The 23838-nt window shown below is 38.5% G+C and overlaps 1 protein-coding gene across 1 annotated transcript in view; it reads right to left on the bottom strand.

The window, feature by feature from the left end:
* GRAMD1C (GRAM domain containing 1C) overlaps positions 1-23838 on the bottom strand; it is a 109645-nt gene that overhangs the window by 66942 nt on the left and 18865 nt on the right. Inside the window, exons 3-6 of the mRNA XM_007985763.3 lie at positions 14952-15036; positions 9322-9425; positions 8667-8762; positions 2102-2182 (exon numbers count right to left, since the gene is read on the bottom strand). Coding sequence (XP_007983954.1) covers positions 2102-2182; positions 8667-8762; positions 9322-9425; positions 14952-15036 — 366 coding nt within the window. The remainder of the gene's footprint in view (positions 1-2101; positions 2183-8666; positions 8763-9321; positions 9426-14951; positions 15037-23838) is intronic.

Raw genomic sequence — 23838 nt, 5'->3', positions numbered from 1 at the left:
GCCATCAGAGAAATGCAAATCAAAACCACAATGAGATACCATCTCACACCAGTTAGAATGGCGATCATTCAAAAGTCAGGAAACAACAGGTGCTGGAGAGGATGTGGAGAAATAGGAACACTTTTACACTGTTGGTGGGAGTGTAAACTAGTTCAACCATTATGGAAAACAGTATGGCGATTCCTCAAGGATCTAGAACTAGATGTACCATATGACCCAGCCATCCCATTACTGGGTATATACCCAAAGGATTATAAATTATGCTGCTATAAGGACACATGCACACGTATGTTTATTGCAGCACTATTCACAATAGCAAAGACTTGGAATCAACCCAAATGTCCATCAGTGACAGATTGGATTAAGAAAATGTGGCACATATACACCATGGAATACTATGCAGCCATAAAAAAGGATGAGTTTGTGTCCTTTGTAGGGACATGGATGCAGCTGGAAACCATCATTCTTAGCAAACTATCACAAGAACAGAAAACCAAACACCGCATGTTCTCACTCGTAGGTGGGAACTGAACAATAAGATCACTTGGACTCGGGAAGGGGAACATCACACACCGGGGCCTATCATGGGGAGGGGGGAGGGGGGAGGGATTGCTTTGGGAGTTATACCTGATGTAAATGACGAGTTGATGGGTGCAGCACACCAACATGGCACAAGTATACATATGTAGCAAACCTGCACATTGTGCACATGTACCCTACAACTTGAAGTTTAATAATAATAAATAAATTAAAAAAAAAAAAAAAAGAAAAGGATATACATATTCTGCTACTGTTTGGTGGAGTGCATCACAGATGTCTTTTAGTCTATAGTGGTGTTTCAAGTCTTATATTTCCTTGTTGGTCTTCTGTCTAGTTGTTCTATCTATCACTGAAAGTGGGGTATTGAATTCTCCAACATTGTTTGCTAATTATATTTTAAATAAATAGAGATTGGGTTTCGCCATGTTACTCAGGCTGGCCCTGAACTCCTGGACTCAAGCTATCCGCCTGCCTCAGTCTCCCAAAGTGCTGGGATTACAGGCATGAGCCACCACACCCAGCCCCAAGTTTTACTGTTGAATTGTGTTTCCCTTCAATTCTGCCAACTTTTGCTTTGTATATTTTGGGGCTCTGTATGAGGTCTGTATATGTTTATGATTGTTATGAATTCCAGATGAATTGACCCTTTATTCTTCCTTGTATCCAATAATTTTTGTCTTAAAGTCTATTTTGGCTATTATTACTACATTCACTTCTGTTCTGTTTTGTCTATTGTTTCCATGATGTATCATATTTATTCCTTTTACTTTAAATCTATTTGTGCCTGTCAATCTAATTTGTCTCTTATAGCATATAGATAGATCATAGGTTTTTTTGTTTGATTGTTTGTTTGTTTGTTTTTTGAAACAAGGTCTCACTCTGTCACCCAGGCTGGAATGCTGTGGCACGATCATGGCTCACCGCAGCCTCGACCTCCCAGGCTCAGGTGATCCTCCCACCTCAGCCTCCCAAGTAGCTGGGACTACAGGTAAGCATCACCCCACCCAGCTAATTTTTATATTTTTTGTAGAGACAGGGTTTTGCCATGTTATCCAGGGTGGACTCAAACTCTTGGGCTCAAGCAATACTGCTCACCTCAGACTCCCAAAGTGCTAAGATTACAGGCATGAGCCACTGTGCCTGGCTTGGTTCATGTATTTTTTCATTCTACCTATCTCTGCCTTTTGGTTGCAGTGTTTAATCCACTTATGGTTAATGGCTATTTTGCTATTTGTTTTCTACATGTCCTGTGTCATCTTTGTCCCTGTGTGCCACCATTACTGCCTTCCTATGTGTTAAAAACACATTTTCTAGTGTATCATTTTAATTCCTTCGCTATTTATTTATTTTTTTATTTTTATTTATTTTCTTGGTGTTTACCCTGGGGATTATAATTAACATCTTAACTTGTAACTATAGACCTTGCTTTGATTGAAGTTTCTACTTAGAATTTCAATTATCTAGTCAAATTTAGTTAAGAAAAATAAAAAGGAGCTCTTCAGTTCACAAATACACTAGGAGGTTCTTAAAATAAGCAACTGCCTCTGGTGTGAACACTTACCTTATCTAATAATACATTCTGCCACAACCTAAAGATACTGAGGTAACTTCTATCCCTGGCACCAAAAGATGTGAAGAAAAACTGCAAAGAAAAATAATAGGACAATTTTAGTGTCATGGAAAATAAGAGGAGATTATCTGTCATGAAGGTCTATGGGGACTTGCTTATGGTTAAAACAAACTAGTAGGTCAACACTGCCTACTTTGTATACTATTTTTATTTAACTTTTTGTTATAATAGAAGAAACACAGGTAGTTGCTATATGAACAAGGTGTCTTTACAAAATGTATCTTCCAATAACCACAATTTTGTCAGTGTTTACTAGCAATGGGGACTTGAAATAGGTAACTATTTATGTTTCTCAGTTTAACTGTGGAAATCAATCTAAATAAAATTATGAAAAAATGAAAACTTTTATTCTGAACTTTGCAAAGAGATATGAATTGGTTGCCACTTGAGCCAAGTATACACCAAGAATAAGAAAAAAATACATGTGGATTTCAGATAGATTTAAGGATCTTAATTTTTAATTATATCAGTTTTCATGGTCTTCTAAAACCTCCAGAAATACCTCTCTCTGCTAATTATAGATATAAAGCACCCATGCTAACACTGCACTTTTCTTTGAATACTATAACAGAAAAGTAGCATGTTTCAATCTATAATTCTACATTTTTATTTAATTGATTTTTGCAAAGTCATATTTTAAAATAGGCTTTTATAAGAAAATGCAACAAGACAGCACTAAATACAGTCTTCTCAGTGTTTTATCTCTTCCAGTTCCCTAGTTAATGACCTTTCATGGCTAAGCAGTTATCGTTAGGAAGGAGAAAGCTCAGTTCTATGCTGGATTAAGTTATTTTATTAAGTAAAATATCAAACAAATAATATTTTGGATGTTAATGCTTTTCATAGAAAGACTTTAGAGTGCTATTTTCTAATTCAATAAATTGAAACTTTGCTATACATTATTCATAAAGTAAAACTTTTTACAAAGAAGATATACACAGGATCTCTTCCAAATAGAATTATATACATAATATGTGATCTAATGATCAATACTTGCTGTTCCCTATTCCCTTTTCTTAGGCCAAATTGTTTTGCCTAATTATAATAACCTTACAACCCTGTGTTCAGATATATAGATTTTTAAAATCTCCTAGTCTATCTCATTTTCACCACTGTGTTATGCTTGCTAATTCCCACTTCTTGTACTAAATAGCTTAGTATTAACTTTATCTACTCTCATGCACAACCACCACATTCCCAACTCCTTAAAATGACCAGCTTTCTGGATAATCTACATAAATTACTACCTTTCTTTTATTCCTTGCTAGATATCCAACCTCAAAAACATATTAATAAGTCTTGATTTGGCTGGGCATGGTGGCTCACGCCTGTAATCCCAGCATCTTGGGAGGCCAAGGTGGGTGGATCACCTGAGGTCAGGAGTTCAAGACCAGCCTGGCCAACATGTTGAAACCCAGTCTCTACTAAAAATACAAAAATTAGCCTGGCATGGTGGTGGCATGTGCCTGTAGTCCCAGCTTCTCAGGAGGCTGAGGCTGAAGAATCGCTTGAACCTGGCAGGTGGAGGTTGCAGTGAGCTAAGATCATGCCACTGCACTCCAGCCTGGGCAACAGAGTGAGACTCGGTCTCAGACAAAAATAATAAATAAATAAATTAAATAAAATAAATCTTGATTCAATAATAGCCTTCTTATGAGTTTGGGAAGAGTTCCGGATAATGATATCGCTAAGTTGCTGGGGCATAGAACACATTCTAGAACCTAAAACAACTAAAATTGCTATGATTAACCTTCCTTTAGTCACAGAGTATATAAAAGGGGTGCATATTTAGTAGTACAGAATCTTTTACCATGATGATGAAAAAATGAAATCATTGCGTTTACATAGTGAGGAAGTTAAGACCACGGTCTCTGCAATTAAATGAACTGGGTTCACAGTCTTATTCTATCACCTATTGTTAGTTCTGTGAATTGGCTCACTTTTCTTTTCTTTAGTTTTCTCATCTACAAAGTGAGAATAATTATCACAGTGGATCTTTATAAGAATTAAATAAGAAAATATATGTAAAGAGCTTAAAGTAGTGTCTATATAACAGTAAGTGTTCAGTAAATGCTGACTTACTGACATTATTAAAATTTAAATGCTTGATCCTGAAATTCCAATACATACGTGAGAAACGTCACACATGAGCATAAGAGGGCATGGTCAGGCTGTTCACTGCAGCACTGTTTGTAATAACAAAATATTAGAAAGAAACTAATTGTAAAGGAAATCGCAGTATATCCATTCTATGAAATACCATACAGTATTTTTTTAAAAAGAGGTGGGTCTATCTACATATGCAGACCTACAACTACAAGAGATAATGTTGTTGTTGTTGTTTTAAAAAAAAAAGGAGAGCTGATGAACAACACATGTAAGATTACATTTACCTTTTTTAAAAAAGAGCAAAACCATACATTTATACATGCATGCCTGTATGTAAATACAAAGAAAGGAAGTCTGAAAAGTCTGAAAAGATATATACCAAACTGATAGCATTTGCCTCTAGAAAGAAAATGGAATTGGGGATTATGGGTATGGAATGAAGATGTTAGTTTTGAAATTGTTTGATGATTTTGTTAAAAAAAAATGAAAAAGTATATTATGCATTAATTGTAAAACTAAGAATATTTAAGTCTTCCTCTTTCCTTCCTGAACAGTTCAGCCCTAAAGCTATTGGTGGACCAGAGAAAAGTAGGCATCCACACTAGGAGTGTGGGAGGCAACAGAGGAGGTGCAGTAGCCTAAAGCAGAGTGTCAAAACCAGATGAGAATGAAGAGGTTGGCCGGGTGCAGTCGCTCATGCTGGTAATCCCAGCACTTGGGGAGGCTGAGGCGGGCAGATCACCTGAGCTCAGGAGTTTGAGACCAGCCTGGTCCATATGGTGCAACTCCATCTCCACTGAAAATACAAAAATTAGCCGGGTGTGCTGGCAGGCACCTGTAATCCGAGCTACTGGGGAGGCTGAGGCAGGAGAATTGCTTGAACCCGGGAGGTAGAGGTTGCAGTGAGCTGAGATCGCGCCACTGCACTCCAGCCTCATTGACAAGAGTGAAACTCTGTCTCCAAAAGAAGAAAAAAAATGAAGAGGTCATCCCCTGTGTGGAGTGTCAGAGCCCAAGTGAGTAAGGGCCTCCACATATGGGGATGACGTGGAGAACTGTATTAGAACAAGAACGGGGTGAAAAAAGTATGGAGGAGGAGCATGAGTCAGAGTTCAAGGAGGGTGACCACGTAAAGGGGTAGCTTTGTGTGTGGTGTCAAGTGTCAAAGACCAAACATGCTGAAGAGTGGCCACGAATGAGCACACCCTACAATGACATGTCAGAACCAGAGCAGGTGAGGGCGGCGTAGTGTTAAAGAGTCCATGAAGGTGGTCTTGTGCTGGAGTATCAGAGCCTGAGCAGGGTGGGGACAGCAACCACACATAGTGACAAACTGGCACAAGCAGGGAACACAGGGTGTCCCTGTAGAGGGCAATCTGGCAGAGGGTAAAACAACTTGGCATGGAGTATCAGCCCAGGCAGGACGAAGAGAGTCAGCTTTTTGTTTTTTGTTTTTTGTTTTTTGATATGAAGTCTTGCTCTGTCACCCAGGCTGGAGTGCAATGGCACGATCTTGACTCACTGCAAGCTCTATCTCCTGGGTTCATGCCATTCTCCTGCTCCAGCCTCCCGAGTAGCTGGGTCTACAGGCACCCGCCACCACGCCTGGCTAATTTTTTGATTTTTAGTAGAGACAGGGTTTCACCATATTGGCCAGGCTGGTCTTGAACTCCTGACCTCATGATCCGCCCGCCTCAGCCTCCCAAAGTGCTGGGATTACAGGTGTGAGCCACTGAGCCCAGCCGAGAGTTTTTACATGATGACAGCATCTGTGTCATGGTGTGATGGGCAGCAACGTAATTCTAAGTGTCAGAAACCAAGTCAGGTAATGAGGCATCCATGTGGGAGAGAGGTGGCAGTGGAGATGAAAATTGGTTATACAAAGGCCCAGTGATTAAATAAGTAACTATACTAAGGATAATGGGAGCCTGGTTTCTCACAACCAGGGAAAAGAGTTACAAATATGGAAAGGAAGAAAACAAAAATAAACTCTGTAGTGTTAGATGGGACTTGGAGGTCCTGATGTGAATTTATGTTTTGGATGGATGGATGGATAGATGGATAAATAGATGTATAAGTGAGTGTATATATGTGTATGCATTATGCATGTGTGTGATTATATAGATTTAATGTACACCCTTATTATGCCCCCTTAAAGGGTTTGAAAATAGTTATACCCCTCCCCCAACCCCATAGCAATGAACACACTGGCTTCTTTCAGTTTCTCCTAAAAGAAACTAGGACTCCTTGGAGAAGTGGTTGATCCCAGGGCTGGGGCAGGGAAAGCCTGAAACATCTTGGGCCAAAAAAATAAGAAAATGCTCAAACACACTGAGAATACTCAAAAGGATACTGGAGCTAGCTTAAAGGGCTCCCACTGGCCAAATTTGGGACAATGTGAGCATCAAAATAAATAATGATAGTAATGGCTTATAATTCATTGAATAAGATAAGAAATCACCAGTTCATACTGACCTAAGTAAATGAATGGATAAATTCAAAGTATGGTAAGAATGGTATATCTGCATAGTTTCAAAATACCTTCCCCCAGGCTGGGCGCGGTGGCTCACGCCTCTAATCCCAGCACTTTTGGAGGCCAAGGTGGGTGGATCGCCTGAGGTCAGGAGTTCAAGACCAGCCTGACCAACATAGTGAAACCCCATCTCTACTAAAACTACAAAAAAATTAGCTGGGCATGGTGGTGCATGCCTGTAATCCCTGCTACTTGGGAGGCTGAGGCAGGAGAATCGCTTGAACCCAGGAGGTGGAGGTTGCAGTGAGCCAAGATCGCACCATTGCACTCCAGCCTGGGCAATAAAAATGAAACTCCGTCTCTTTAAAAAAAAAAAAAAAAAAAAAAAAAAAGCCTTTCCCCAAAATACTTATTACTACAAAGGAAAATATATTATACTAAAGTCTGCAGACACCACCTTAATCGAATGTTCAAAGTAGATATCACCAGTAATAGTAGAAGTTAAAATCATGTGCCATCTGATAGGATGTAGTGGTGAGAGCAGAGCGTCATTTCCATGTATTTCTTCCAAAATTACATAACCTAAATTTAATCACAAGGGAACATCAGACAAACACAAATTGAGGGATATCCTACAAAATAACTGACCTGTAATCTTTAAAAGTATCAAAGACATAAAAGTCAAGAAAAGACTAAGGAACTCTTCCAGGAAATTAAAGAGCATGATAATTAAATGTAATGTGTAATTCTGAACTGAGTCTGTTTGCTATAAAGGATATTATTGGGATAGTTATGGAAATTGAATGGGGTCTAAGAATTGAGTGGTGGTAACAGATCAGTGTTAATTTTTTGATGTTGAATTATATTGTGGTTATATAGAAGAACGTCTTTGTTGGAAGTACATGCCAGAGTATCTAAGGTGATGGAGGATCGGGGTAAGAATTTATTCTTAATTAGTGCAGGAGCAAAAGCTCTTTGTACTGCATTTGGAAGTGTTCTGTAGGGATAAGACTGTTTAAAAATAAAAATAGCCAGACTCAGTGGTGCACACCAGAAGTCCCAGCTACTTGGGAAATTAAGGTTGGAGGATCGCATGAGCCCAAATGCTTGAGGCTAGCCTGTGCAACATAGCAAGACCCTGTCTCTAAAAAAAGAATAAGATAAAATTTAAGGTGAATTTAAAAGAATATCCACAAGATTAAAAAGTACAATTACAAAGATTTAATATCACCGTACTAATACTCTCTCCCCTCCTCCCCCAAAACTCTCCCTGTCTCTTTTTCTCCCTCCCTACCCCTCCTCTTTTTTTCTCTTTCTTTTTCTTTCCTTCCTTCATCTCCTTCTTTCTTCTCTCTTTTTCTTTCTCATCACTACACTTCTAATATCTCTCACGCAGGGCCCTAACCAATTTTCCAGGTGGTTAAGAAATATTCTTGATATATCCCCACTAAGAAATGGCAGATATTGTAGGTGAATAATAAAAATTATGTCAGTTAAAGATAATTGCCTGTTTTAAAAAAAGAATACAGTGGTTAGTGCTCATGTGTATGCTATCCAAATCTCTGTTCACCAGGAGCATTTTTTATTAGTTGCTATTGTGCAGTGATTACTGACTGAAAAATACTCATGGAATTATTAGAGTATTTAGAAATAAGGACATTGTGCTAATGTTACCTACCTAGAAATGAAAAATATGGGTGAAAGTTATCTGTAAACTATAAAGTACAAAAAATGTCAGCAGTCATTTAAAGTTAACCACTAATATAACTGCATACAGAATTCTAGTATTAAACATATGTGTATCAGATATTCCTAACTCCAGGAAGAAATGCCTAATTTCCCAACGTTGATGGTGAGTATGAGGCAGATTTTCTTCACATTATGTAATATAACAAAGATAGAAAAGTTTTTCACCTTTTCACTTTCTGTAACTATCTGGATAGCATTTGGGATGAGTCGAGCAGTTTTCTCCTTGGTCATGAAGGTTATATTCTTTAAAGCAATAGAAATCTAAACACACAAAAGAATTTTTTAATGTATTTTTCAGAAACATACACAATACAAAATGCCAAGTATCCCATCAATCTAATCCAGAATATTCAACTTTGCAGTTGAATGTTCCTCAGGTTTTTCGACCTGAAGGAGTTAATAAGTACATGCTTGTATTCTCTGAGAAAAACAGAGTAAGCAGTTTGCCCTGCAGTATTCTCCCCAACAACTCCTCTATCTAACATTAGTACAAAGTGTGAAAAGACATGTGGGTGTTCATGTTCCACATTAACACACAAACAAAAATCAGACAATCTGTCACTTAAGACATGGTTTTGGCAGCCATTAAGATATATGTTCAAGCTTTTTTCAATTAAAATATCTTTATACTGGAACTCAATGTGTTAAATCAGAAAAATATATTATACACATATATACAACACATGTTTGTATTTACAGGCACACTAGTTTAGATGCACAAAAATTTACTTTGGAATCATCTAAAGTACAGTTTTTAAAAGAACTGTATCTATCTCTATGCAATTATTTGTATCAACAAATCAAATGCAAAATGTCTTACTGTAGTTTCCCATCTGAAGATGTTGCTATAGAAACATAGCCAGTTTTCTGAAAGGTATAGTCGTCCCTGAAGCAAAATGTCCCTCTGAAGAGCACAAGCATAATCTACATACACAAAAATAAGATACAGCTTATTCATGAAAATCTGAGAAATTAATAGACCTTATACTATATTTCAACAGATGGAAAGTCATCACTTTTTGTTCATTAGTTCACTCATTCACTCCTTCATATACTTTGGACACCATATGTCAGATATTTTGCTGTGCAGTAGGATTAGCAGAAATGGCTCTTGCCTTCATGGAACACAATGTACAGGGAAGGCAGAAAATACACAAATATAGAAATAAATATGATAATGACCCAGTGTAGAGAAAGCTATGAGAGCATATGCAGGTATGAGGAGGGCAGGGCAGAGAGTGTGTATCAGGAAGGATTCTTCTAAAAAAAACTGATCTTTAACATGAAAAGATCAATAAAGGGTCAGCAGGATCATAAGGGAACAGCACATGCAAAGGCCTTTTGGTAGGAAAAAACACAGCACATTTGAGGAACTATTAGATCTTTGGGTTGGAGAAGCTGGCGAAGCTAGGTTATGTAAAGTCTCACAAGCCATAGTAGACTGTGGTTGTCATGAGATGCCACCGATGACCTTTAAGTGGAAGGAATAGGAACAGATGTATATATTTAAAGATTACTTTATTCACACTGTGAGAATGAATTATGATAAATCAGTTGGAAGTCCAGAGAAAAGTTGATGGTGACTTAGACCAGAAGGTGACCATAGTAAGAGACAGAGTAGTTAGATTAAGACATATTTAGGAGGTAGTACTGATGGCGAATTGGTGATTGATTAGATGTTAGACAAAAGTAAAGAGGGGTCAAAGATGACTCAGAAAATTGTATACATTTTAAGTCAGTTTCAAAGTTGTTTCTCTCAGCTGGGCTAGGCACAGTAGCTCACGCCTGTAATCCCAACACTTTGGGAGGCCAAGGTCAGCAGATCACTTGAGGTCAGAAGTTCGAGACCAACCTGCCCAACATGGCAAAACCCTGTTTCTACTAAAAATACAAAAATTAGCCGTGGTGGCGGGCACCTGTAATCCCAGTTACTCGGGAGGCTGAGGCAGGAGAATCTCTTGAACCTGGGAGGCGGAAGTTGCACTGAGCTGAGATCGTGCCACTGCACTCCAGTCTGGGAAATGGAGCTAGACTCTGTCTCCAAAAAAAAGAAAAAGTTGATTCTCCACGTCACCACTGAAGTCCAGCAAAATCAAGTCTGCCTGCCAAACAAGTTAACAAGTTAATCCCATGCCTCTAAGGATAAGATCTGGCTCTGTGAAGAATGTAAACGGTACTGCTAAATTCTTAATAATATAAGATATAAAGGGCTGCTATGAGGAGATTTAGCTTAACTGCTAAATTTTAAAACTCTATAAACTAATTAGCAATTTTAGGAAGATGTTCCATAAATCTCAAAATGTTTCCACTTAGTCATGTTAAATGTCTAAGCAAATACTAAAAATTGAGCAAAGTAATTCAGTCTTTCACAATGTTTCCATCAGCAAAACAAAACTGAGGTGCCACCAAACAAAATTTTCTTGTAAATATTTAAGCAGGTTAGGTTACTCATTAACTAGTCTCCATCACTAAAACAGAGATGGGGCTAAAGGTCACCTTGAAATATCCTGAAATTTGTTTCCAAACCACCAAACCATTTTATCAATTAAATGCTTCTCAAACTTCAGACCAGAAATACCTGGTTCACTTATTAAAACACATATTGGGCCAAGCGTGGTGGCTCACACCTGCAATCTCAGCACTTTGGGAGGCCAAGGTGGGCGGATCACCTGAGGTCAGGAGTTTGAGATCAGCCTGGCCAACATGGTGAAACCCCATCTCTACTAAAAATACAAATATTAGCCAGGTATGGTGGCAGGCACCTGTAATTCCACCTACTCGGGAGGCTGAGGCATGAGAATCACTTGAACCCAGGAGGCAGAGGTTACAGTTAGCTGAGATCATGCCATTGCACCCAGCCTGGGCAACAGAGTAAGACTCTTGTCTCCGAAAATAAAAACAAAACAAAACAAAAAAAATACCATATTGCTAGGCCTCTCCCCCCAGGTTTCTGATTAAATCGCTCTGGGGTGAGTCTGCGTGTCCAATAAGCTCTCAGGTACTGACAATGTTGCTGGTCTGTGGATCACACTTTAAGAAACCACCGCATTATTTTACATTAACTATGTTCAAAGGCATAGTAACCACCTAGATTATTTTAACTGAAGACTATTTGATATATATCAGCAGACTTTTTCCAGGGTTTTTTGTTGTTGCTGTTGTTGTTGTCTCACTCTGTCGTCCATGCTAGAGTGCAGTGGCGCGATCTCAACTCACTGCAACCTCCGCCTTCTAAATCAAGCGTTTCTCATGTCTCAGTCTCCCGAGCAGCTGGGACTAAAAGCGTGCGCCACCACATCTGGCTAATTTTTTTTTTTTTTTTTTTTTTTTTTTTTGACATGGAGTCTCCCTCTGTCGCCCAGGCTGGAGTACAGTGGTGCGACCTAGGCTCACTGCAAGCTCCGCCTCCCAGGTTCACGCCATTCTCCTGCCTCAGCCTCCCCAGTAGCTGGGACTACAGGCGCCCGCCACCATGCCCAGCTAATTTTTTGTGTTTTTAGTAGAGACGGGGTTTCACCGTGTTAGCCAGGATGGTCTCCATCTCCTGACCTCGTGATCCGCCTGCCTCGGCCTCCCAAAGTGCTGGGATTACAGGCGTGAGGCACCGTGCCCAGCCTGATTTTTTTTTTAATGGCTTCTTGTCCAGGTGCAGTGCCTCAGGCCTGTAATCCCAGCACTTTGGGAGGCCAAGGCAGGTAGATCACTTGAGATCAGGAGTTCAAGACCAGCCTGGCCAATATGGAGAAACCTCATATCTACTAAAAATACAAAAATTAACCGGACGTGGTGGTGCGTGCCTGTAATTCCAGCTACTTGGGAGGCTGAGACACGAGAATCACTTGAACCTGGGAGGTGGAGGTTGCAGGGAGCCGAGATCACACCACTGCACTCCAGCCTGGGTGACACAGCGAGACTATCTCAAAAAAATATATATATATATAAATATATATATATATGAGAGAAAAAAATGAAGTGGATTAATAGTAGTGCAAATGAAAAAGAGATCTAAGCAAGATTCAAAACAATAATCAGTCTGCTCCCATTTAAGTTTTTTTCTGTATATACAATCCTAAATATATACAGAAATTTTCTGAAATTATACCTAAGAAATTACTAACAATGGAAGAACATTGAAGTGGTCTTGGTTGTAAGGATCACTCAGTTTTCACTTTATGTCCTTATGTAGCATTTGAAAATTTTGTCATGGGACTGTATTACTTCCAATAAACAATGTTTTTAAAAGTTGCTTTAATTCATTATTATAATATTTATTGAGCTGAACTGTCTCGAAATTCATTGAGTTCTAGACACTGAATTAAACACTTCCTAATGGTACCAAAAATTGGAGAAATTCATATAAATAAATGTTTTTGTTTTTGTTGGAGACAAAGTCTTGTTCTGTCACCCAGGCTGGAGTGCACTGGCATGATCTCTCCTTACTGCAACCTCCACCTCCTGGGCTCAAGCAATCCTCCCACTTCAGCCTCCTAAGTAGCTAGGACTACAGGTGTGTGCCACCATGCCCACCTGAGTTTTGTATTTTTGGTAGAGACAAGGTCTCACTACGTTGTCCAGGATAATCTCAAACTCCTGGGCTCAAGCAAGCCACCCACCTCAGCCTCCCAAAGTGTTGGGATTACAGGCGTGAGCCTCCACCCAACCTAAATCAATGTTTTCAATTAAATATACACTAAAACCAAAACTTAGCTCTGTAGTTTTATTGTCATGAGTATATATTAAGCTTATACTAAACAATAAAGCACTTTTTAAAGAAAAATTATTAAATTTTTCCTCTGAAAGCCTACTTCAAAAAACATCCATGTGAACAATTACACAAATAATGATTTAGCCCTAGAACATTTGTGAAGTTGCTCTATGAGTACGTCTGTTAGAGAGTATACTTTTCTGGAGGTAGTTAATATATATTGAACATCAAGTTTAAATTTTCCCTCCAATTTGATGCACCAAAATCATTGTGACAAATCATTTATTTTTAGTTAAATTTTCTTAGTACTTAATATTCCTCTGTGTGCATGTGTGTTTATGTGTGTGTCTTTTATTTATTTATTTATTTATTTATTTATTTATTGAGCCAAGGTCTTGCTTTGTTGCCCAGGCTGGTCTCAAACTCCTGGCCTCAGGCAATCCTCCCGCCTTAGCCTCCCAAAGTGCTGGGATTACAGGCATGAGCCACCGCACCCAACCAAAAATTATAAATATATATATTCTTGTAAGTCAGAAATCACTCCTCCCTGAATTACAATTGAGTCTTCCATTGTCTAATTATGAAGATGCTGCTTATCTTTTGTTAAATTTTTAATTATTATGGATACTGAATGGTTGTATGTGTTTATAGAATAATGTGATATACTGGAATAAGCACATATTTTGTAATGATCAAATCAAAGTAATTGAGAGAGCCATCACGTCAACCATTTATCATATCTTTGTGTTAGAGACATCCCAATTCCACTCTTTCGGCTATTTTGAAATATACAATAAATTAGTGTTAACTATAGTCTCCCTGTGTGATACTGAACACTAGATCTTATTCCTTCTATCTAACTGTATTCTCGTACCCATTAACCATCTCCCTTTTATCTTCCCTTCTTAGTACCCTTCCCAGCCCTCTGGTAACCATCACTCTACTCTCTCTTTTTTTGAGGGGAGAGGGTTGGGGGCAGGTCAGGATCTCACTCTGTTGCCCAGGGTAAAGTGGCACCACCATAGCTTACTGCAGCCTCCAATTCCTGGGCTCCAGTAATTCTCTCATCTCAGCCTCTTGAGCAGCTGGGACTACAAGCACATACCACCAGACCTGGCTAATTTGTTTTTAATAATACAGACAGGATCTCACTATGTTGACCAGGCTGCTCTGGAACTCCTGGGCTCAAGCAATGCTCCTGCCTCAGTCTCCCAAAGTGCTGGGATAATAGGCATGAGCCACCACACCTGGCATTATTCCACTCTATCTCCATGAGATCAGTTTCTTTTTAGCTCCCACATATGAGTGAGAACATGGGACCCATCTTCTTGTGCCTGGCTTATTTCACTTAGCATAATGTCCTCCAGTTCCATCCACATTGTTGCAAATGACAGCATTTCATTCTTTTTTATGGCTGAATAATATTCCATAGAATTTATGTACCACATTTTCTTTATCCATTCATCCATTGATGGCTAGTTAGGTTGATTCCATATCTTCGGTATTGTCAATAGTGCTACAATAAACATGAGTGTGCAGATATCTCTTCAATATATTGATTTCCTTTCTTTTGGATATCTACCCAAAAATGGGATTGCTGGATCATAAGGATGATGCTTATCTTGAAAATTATATTCTGTCTAGCATAAAGGCTTAATTTTATTACATATACTGTCACTGAGGATAGTTCTATTTTTATAATGAGGTAATAAAACTTTTGTTTTGCAAATTTCTGTCTTTTTTACCTGCTATCAGCCTCTCTGTATCAGGTAGGTGTGTGAACTGTCTTCTGTATTCCTCATTCCTGTCTTTATAGGTGGAACTTGAAATCTGCAAAAATAAAAAGATTACATTTCTGTCTAATTGTAATTATGGTGTCCTAGAAAATAAATATCAAGTGGAATATAAAATCATATGCTTTCTATGCAATATTTTATATGTCCTTATATAAATAACCATATAAACATTTCAAAAACACCAAAAAGAAGCAAAGAAGATTACTTCCAGCATGATGAGATGAGGACTTTGGCAATCCCCTCTGCAAAAGCAAATATATAACTAGAAAAAAACTGTCAAAAATAATCATCTCAAACGACTAGAAACTGACCAAAGGTATACAATACAATCAACTGGGAAATATTTGTTCATGAAAATCCACTGAACTTAGGTAAGGATGGTGGAAGTCTGTGACACTCGTTCCTGGATCTGTTCCCATTACCCTTCTTCCTTTACCTGTTAAGTCTATGTGGTAGTTCTTTGAGGGTGGAAATAGGTCATGAAAACTGGCAGCTATCTTGACAGAGAGGGTTCAGCTGTGATGTGGATTGGAGGCAGAAAATCTGTGCCCAGGAGTGAAAGGGAAAACTCTGTACCAATCCAAACAAGTGTGAGGGTGCAGCAACAATTGGAGCAAGCAGAATGGCAGATTAGCAAGGAGCTTAGAAAGATCTTAAAGGAGAGGCAGCCATAGATGGGCTTGATAAACTAGTCACATATTCCTGGCTGAACAAAGGCTCCAATGTGCATAATACAAACTAGAGAAAGCCCAAGCTATCCACACATTTCCTGGCCAGAGACACAAGAGGTCTCAGGGAACATGAGAAACTGGGACAAACTTAAAAATGGCCACTTTTAAATGGCCAGAACTTTGAATACATTCCCCAATCTACACACAGATCTGTCAATAGAAGGGAAAAGCCTTACTGGCTCTATAGATTTAAGTACATTGAGTACATCACTGGCTGACATAAGAGGTGATCCCTAGGAAGCCAGCCTTAAAAACAGAAACAACAATAATAAGCAGAGCAGACACATGCCACAGGACAAACAGATTTCATAGATTTACTCTAGGCAAATTATTAAACAAGCAAGCAAACAAAAATCAGCAATGACAACCCATGGGACAGGAGGGAATGCAATCAGAATCCAGAGATGCTACAATATATTATCTAAATTGTCAATATTCCGACAAAAATTATAAGACATGCAAAGAAACAGGAAAGTGTGACTCATACTAAGGAAAGAAAAGACAGAACAGAAAAGAGACATAGCCTTTGAGGATCCCCAGACATTGAATTTAGCAGACAAAGATATCAAATCAGTTATTATAAATATGTTCAAAAAACAAAGAGAACCATGCTTAAAGAACTAAAGGAAAGTATGACAACAATGACTCAACAAGTAGAGAACAAACAGATTTTTTACAAAAAATTGTAAAGAAACAAATGGACATTCTGGGGTTGAAAATTACAATCACTCAAATAAAAAATTCACTAGAGGGTTTCAGCAGCAAATTCAAAATGACACAGAAAGAATAAGTGAACTTAGGGATAGATTAGTAAAAACTATCAAATTTGAAGAACAGAAAGGACATAGATTTAAGAAAATGAACAGACTCTCAGAGACCAGTGGGACAACATCAAAAGAACCAAAATACATGTGACGCGAGTATCAGAAGGAAAAAGGGGAAGGTAGAAATATATTTGAAGAAATCATGGTCACAAGTTTCTAAATTTTATGGAAAACATTCATGTATACATCCAAGAAACTCAATGAATCCCAAGCAAGATAAACACAGAGTCATGCTAAGACATACCATAGTCAAATTGCTGAACAACAAAGAAAAAATCCTGAAATGAGCAAGAAAAAAATTGACTCCTCGCATACAGTTGAAAAACAGTATAATTTGCAGGTGACTGCTCATCATTAACAATGGAGAGAACAGACCTGCTTTACAAGAAATACTAAAGGAAGTCTGAGCCTGGCATCGTGGCACATGCATCCCTATAATTCCAGCAATTTGGAAGGCCAAGGTGGGCAGACCAATAATTTGAGACCAGCCTGGCCAAAACAGTGAAACCCCATCTCTACTAAAATACAAAAATTAGCTGGGTGTGGTGGCGCATGCCTGTGATTCCAGCTACTCGTGGGGCTGAGGCAGGAGAATCTTTTGAACCCTGGATGCAGAAGTTGCAGGAAGCCCAGATCGCGCCACTGCACTCCAGCCTGGACGACAGTGAGACTCTGTCTCCAAAAAAATTAAAATTAAAATTAAAGGAAGTCCTTCAAGCTGCAAGAAAATTATATCATATGACAACTCAAATTCACCAGAAGAAATTAAAACCACCAGAAGTATAAATACATGGGTATTTTTAAAAGACTATGTAAATCTATTTTCTCATTTCTCTTTTAAAATCTTTAAAAGACATAAGAGTCGGCCAGGCGCGGCAGCTCACACCTGTAATCCCAGCACTTTGGGAGGCCATGGCGGGTGGATCATGAGATCAGGAATTCAAGACCAGTCTGGCCAAGATGGTGAAACCCCGTCTCTACTAAAAATACAAAAAATTAGCCGAGCACGGTGGCAGGCGCCTGTAATCCCAGCTACTCGGGAGGCTGAGGCAGGAAAATTGCTTGAATTCACAGGGCGGAGGTTGCAGTGAGCCAAGATCACGCCACTGCACTCCAGCCTGGGCAAGAGTGAGACTCTCTCAAAAAAAAAAAAAAGACATAAGGGTCTACAAAGCAATAATCATAACACTGTATTGCTGGGGTTATAAGATAATAACATTAGTTGAAGCAAAGCTTCAATATTTTAGCAGAATTAAATTAGTATGAAGATGAAGAATACTGTACTTTCTCAATCAATCACTAAAAACAACTCTCAAAAAATTTTAAATCAAAAGGAATTAAAATGCTACCTTAAAAAATATGTATTTGACACATAAAGAAGGGGAACAGAAGAACAAAAGAAGACATAAGACATATGGAACATAAATAGCAAAATAGTTATTTGTAAATCTAACCATATTATAACTACATTCAATGTAAATAGAATAAACACAGAAACTGTCAAAACATAGAACCAACTATATTTTGTCTACAAGAGACACACACCTTAGTTACAAAAGCACAACAAGGTTAAAAGCAAAAGGATGAGAAAAAGATATGCCATGCAAACAGTAGAGAATATGAGTGGCTATATTACTCTTTAGTTAAAATACTGCTAGACCAAGAGAGATTTCATAATAATAAAAGGGTCAATATATGAGGAAGATAATCATAAATGCATACACAACAGAGCCCCAAAATGCATGAAGCAAAAATGACAGAACTGTAAGAACAGACCATTCAATACGTTGGAGGTATCAATACCCCATTCTTAATAATTGATAGAAAGACTACACAGAAAACCAGCAAGGATATAAGAGACTTGAACATTTTCCACCAACCACACCTAACGGCATTTATAAAACACTCCATCCAACAACTGCAAAATACACATTTTTTTCAAACATGCATGGAACATTCTCCAGAACAGACCATATGCTAGGCCACAAAACAAGTTTCAGTAAATTTGAAAGGATTAAAGCCACAAAAACTATGTTCTCTATGAACACAGAATAAAATCAGAGATCAACAACACAAGGACTGGAGCTCAACTTCAAATCATCTTAATCCTTACAAATGGAAGGGACAATTCCAGATTGCTTGACAGCTGTATATGAAAATTCTCCCTGGAAGAACACATCACTCTAGGACTCAAAATGCTGCCACAAAAATAACGGAAAATAGAGAATAAAGGATAAGAGACTGATAATACAGTGAGGAGATCGAACACACGTGTAAACGAAGTCCCAGCAGAAAATGAGGTAGATGCAGTATTTGAAACAATAAAAATTTTTTAAAAAATTTAACATTTGAAGTTTCTGTCCTCAAAGACCCCAAATTCTTCTTTTCTTGTAGTTCTCTAAAATCGTTTTCGAAAATAGCATATTCCTATTCTAAGTGATTTGAACACTTTTTTGTGCATATTTATATATGTAAATACAGTAAAACTCAATAAGCCACTATCTTGCAGTCCAAAAATCCTAACGGTTGGCTTCTAATCAAAAATAGTCTGAACAGTCCCAGTGATTCGGTATCTGTGGCACACTCCATAGCCTCACAAGCAGATTTTTTAATGAGGTTTGGTAGTTGCTATGGTTTGAATATGGTTTGTCCCCAACACAACTCATGTTGAGGCTTGGTCCTCAATGGAATGGTATTGAGAGGTGGTAGGAACTTTAAGAGGTGTTTGAGTCATGAGGGATCCCTCATGAAGGACTTATTACCATCTTGCGGGAGTGCTCTCTGGGTCTGGATTAATTACCAAAAGAGCAGGTTATTATAAAGCAAGATTGCCTCTCATGTTTTGTCTCTTTCAAATGTGTTCCTACCATGTGATGGCATCCATCATATTATGATGCAACATGAGACCCTGGCCAGATGAGACCACCTGATCTTGAACTTTCCATCCTCCAGAACCATGAGCCAAATAAATCTCCTTTCTATATAAATTACCCACTCTAGGTGTTCTGTTACAGTAACATAAAACAGTCTAAGACAGAAAATTGGTACCAAGAAGTAGGGTTGTTGCTATTACAATACCTGAAAATGTGGTAGCAGCTTTGGAACTGGGTAATGGTTAGAGGCTGGAAGAATTTGGAGGAGCAGGCTAGAAAAAGCCTAGATTGCTATAAATGGGTCATTAACAGAAATTCTGGTGAGGGCTCAGAAAACAAGAAGACTGGGAAAGTCTGGAACTTCTTAGAGATTACTTAAGTGGTTGTGAACAGAACATCCATAGAAATGTGGACAGTAAAGGCCTTTCTGAAGAGGTCTCTGATGGAAATGAGGAATATCTTATTGGGAATTGAGCAAAGGTCATTATATAAAATAGCAAAGAACTTGGTGGCATTGTATCCATGTCCTAGGGCTTTGCGGATGGCCAAACCTGAGAGGGCTGATGGGATTAATGCCATCTTTTGGGAGTGCTCTCTGGGTCTGGATTAATTACCCAAAGAGAATTTAATTACCAAAGCTATAATTTCTGGAAGAAGAAATATCTAAGCAGCTTTGTAAAGAAAAAATAAAATAGGCCGGCGCTGTGGCTTGTGCCTGTAATCCCAGCAATTTGGGAGGCCGAGGTGGGCAGATCACCTAAGGTCAGGAGTTCAAGACCAGCCTGGCCAATACGGTGAAACCCCGTCTCTACTAAAAATACAAAACTTAGCCAGGCGTGGTGGTGCATGCCTGTAATCCCAGCTACTTGGGAGGCTGAGGCAGGGAGAATCGCTTGAACCCAGGGGGCAGAGGTTGCAGTGAGCTGAGATCGTCCGTCCCATTGCACTCCAGCCTGGGTGACAGAGTGAGACTTCATCTCAAAAATAAAATAAAATACAAGTATCTAGGCAGCAAAGCACTCAACATGCTGCATGGCTGCTTTTAGCCACTTACAGTAAAATGAGAGAGAGAATACTTATTTAAAGAAAGAATTTATAATTGAAAGGAAAGCAGAGCATAAAAATTTGGAAAATTCACAGCCTGACCATGTGGTAGAGCATGAAAGAGCATTTTCAGAAGAGGACCTAGAGACTATCTGGAGATTAATATAGCTAAAAGGGACCCTCTGCAGGGGGAGAGGTGCAGAGAGCCTCCACTAGAATAATGCTCAGCAGAAATGTGGGGTCAGGGCTACCACTGGGATCCCAAAAGGGTAGAACACTGAGGAGAGTGCAATATCTGTCTGGGAAAGCTACAGGCACCAGTGTGCAACTGCAACTCATGACAGAAGTGATATGGGCTGCACCTAGCAAAATCATGGAAGCAGGGCTGCTTGAGGCCCGAGTTCCATACCAACGAGGCACTTACTTTAAAAAGTTAAGATATAATTCACATACTATAGAATTCATCCTTTTGCAATGTACAAGTCAATGATTTTGGTATACTCACAAAACTGTGCAATCATTACCACTATGTAATTCCAGAAAGCTTTTATCATGCCAAAAAGAAATCCTATACCTATTAGCAATTACTCTCCATTTCCCCCTCCACCCAGGTCGTAACAACACGAATCTACTTTCTATCTCTATGGATTTGCTAATTCTGGAAATTTCATATTAATGGAACAGACACAAAGTGCATATCATTGATTGCACTATTGTGGCCCTTTGTGTCTGTAGCCTATCACCCACCATTATGTAGGTATTCAAGGTTCATCTATGTTGCAGCATGAATCATTACTTCATTCTAGCTTATGGATGAGTAATATTTCATTATACGAATATACTACATTTTATCTATGCATTCATCAATTGATTAATGTTTCGGTTGTTTCAACTTTCTGCTTATGAATAATGCTGTTATGAATATTCATGTAAAAATGTTTATGTGAACATATTTAAATTCTCTGGGGTATATACCTAAGAGAAGAATTGCTGGGTCATATAGTAACTCTGTTTAAATTTTTAGGAAGTGCCAAACTATTTTCCAAAATGCCTGTACCATTTTACATTCCCACCAGCAACGTATGAGAATTTTAACTTCGCCACATCCTCATCAAATCTAATGTCTATCTTTCTTATTACAGTCATCCAAATGGGTGTAAAATGACATTTCCATTGTAGTACTGATTTGCATTTACCTTATAACTATTGATGTCAGACATGTTTTCATGTGTTTATTAGGTATTTGTATGCCTCGGGAGAAATGTCTATTCACATTTTGGCCATTTTTAATTGGTTTGTCTTTTTATTGAGCTGTAAGAGTGCTTTATACATTCTAGTACAAGTCCCTTATCCAATATTTGATTTGCGGATATTTTCTCAATCTGCGGGTGATCTTTTCATTTTCTTAATGAATTCCTTGAAGCACAGAAATTTTTATTTTTTATTTTTTAGAAATGGGGTCTCACTTTGTTGCCCAGGATGGAGGGTAGTGGCTATCCCCAGGCACGATCATAGCATAATGCAGCCTCAAACTCCTGGCCTCAAGCGAACTCCCACCTCAGCCTCCTGAGTAGCTGGGAAGACAGGCACACAGCACCCAACAGGCTCTATTTTAATGAGGTCCAATTTATCTGTTTTTTCTTTTGTCACTTGAGATTTTCAAGTCATATCTAAGAAATGATTACTTAATCCAAAGTTCATGAAGATTTAAACCTATTTTTCTTCTAAGAGTTTTAGTTTTAGCTCTCATGTGTAGGTCTATGATAAATTTCAAGTGGATTCTTGTATATGGTGTGAAGTAAGGGTCCAAATTCATTCCTTTGCACGTGTTTATCTAGTTGTATCATTTGTGGAAAAGAGTATTCTTTCCCTCATTACGTTGTTTTGACACTCAAAAATCAATTGATCATAAACTTAAGAGTTTATTTCTGAACTCTCAATTCTACTCCACTAACACATAAGTCTATTTTTTTTTTTTTTTTTTTTTTTTTTGAGATGGAGTTTTGCTCTTGTTGCCCAGGCTAGAGTGCAGTGGTGCGATCTCAGCTCACTGGATCCTCCGCCTCCCAGGTTCAAGCAATTCTCCGGCTTTAGCCTCCCATGTAGCTGGGATTACAGGTGCCTGCCACCATGCCCAGCTAATTTTTTTGTATTTTCAATAGAGACGGGGTTTCATCATGTTGGCCAGGCTGGTCTTGAACTCCTGCCCTCAGGTGATCCACCTGCCTCAGACTCCCAAAGTGCTAGAATTACAGGCGTGAGCCACTACGCCCAGCCCATAAGTCTAGTTTTATGCCAATCCACACTATCTTGATTATTGTAGCTTTGTAGTAATCAATGAAATTAGGAAGTGTACATCTTCCAATAGAGGCTTGGGTACTGCTTGTCCATTTCTACAAAAGAAGCCCATTTGAATTTTGACAGGATAGTGTTGAATCTATAGATTAGTCTGAGGAGTATTGCCATCATTAACAACATTAAGCCTCCCAATCCATGAATATGGGATGTCTTTCCAATTATTAATGTCTTTCTAAAAGTCTTTCAATAAAGTTTTGTCATTTTCAGTGTACAAGTATTACACATCTTTTATTAAATTTATTCCTATCTTGTCCAGGCGCAGTGGCTCACATCTGTAATCTCAGCACTTTGGGAGTCCAAGGCAGGCAGATCATGAGGTCAGGAGTTGAGACCAGCCTGACCAACATGGTGAAACCCTGTCTCTACTAAAAATACAAAAATTAGCCAGGCGTGGTGGCACGCAGCTGTAATCCCAGCTACTCAAGAGGCTGAGGCACGACAAAGGACAATCACTTGAATCCAGGAGGAAGAGGTTGCAGTGAGCCAAGATTGCATCGCTACACTCCAGCCTGGGTGACAGAGCAAGACTCCGTCTCAAAAAAAAAAAAAAAAAAAAAAATTCCTATTTTATTCATTTGATACCACTGTAAATGGAATTGTTTTCTTAATTTCATGTTAAGGATATTCACTGCTAGTGTATAGAATTACAATTAGTTTTAGTTTTGGAATCAAGTTAATACTGGCTTCACAGAATAATCTGGGAAGTGTTGCCTCCTTTTCTGGTTTTTTGAAGAGTTTTTGAAGGATTTGTGTTCATTGTTCTTTAAACATTTGGTAGAATATACCAGTAAAGTCATCTGGTCCTGAGCTTTTCTTTGTGAAAAGTTAGTTGCTGTTGTTGTCATTTTAGTTTTGAGGATTGACGGTTTCTTTGGTTTTTGTTTTTTTACTAATTCAATCTCTTTCCTTGTCATAGGTCTATTAAGATTTTCTCTTTCTTCTTGAGTCTGTTTCAGTAATTTGTGCATTTTGTGGAAATATGCCTAGTTCATCTAGGTTCTCTAAG

This window comes from Chlorocebus sabaeus, chromosome 22 (assembly GCF_047675955.1).
Source record: "Chlorocebus sabaeus isolate Y175 chromosome 22, mChlSab1.0.hap1, whole genome shotgun sequence".
Lineage (NCBI taxonomy): Eukaryota > Metazoa > Chordata > Mammalia > Primates > Cercopithecidae > Chlorocebus > Chlorocebus sabaeus.
The sequence above is the reverse complement of the archived record's forward strand: the minus strand, read 5'-3'. Positions and strand labels throughout refer to the sequence as shown.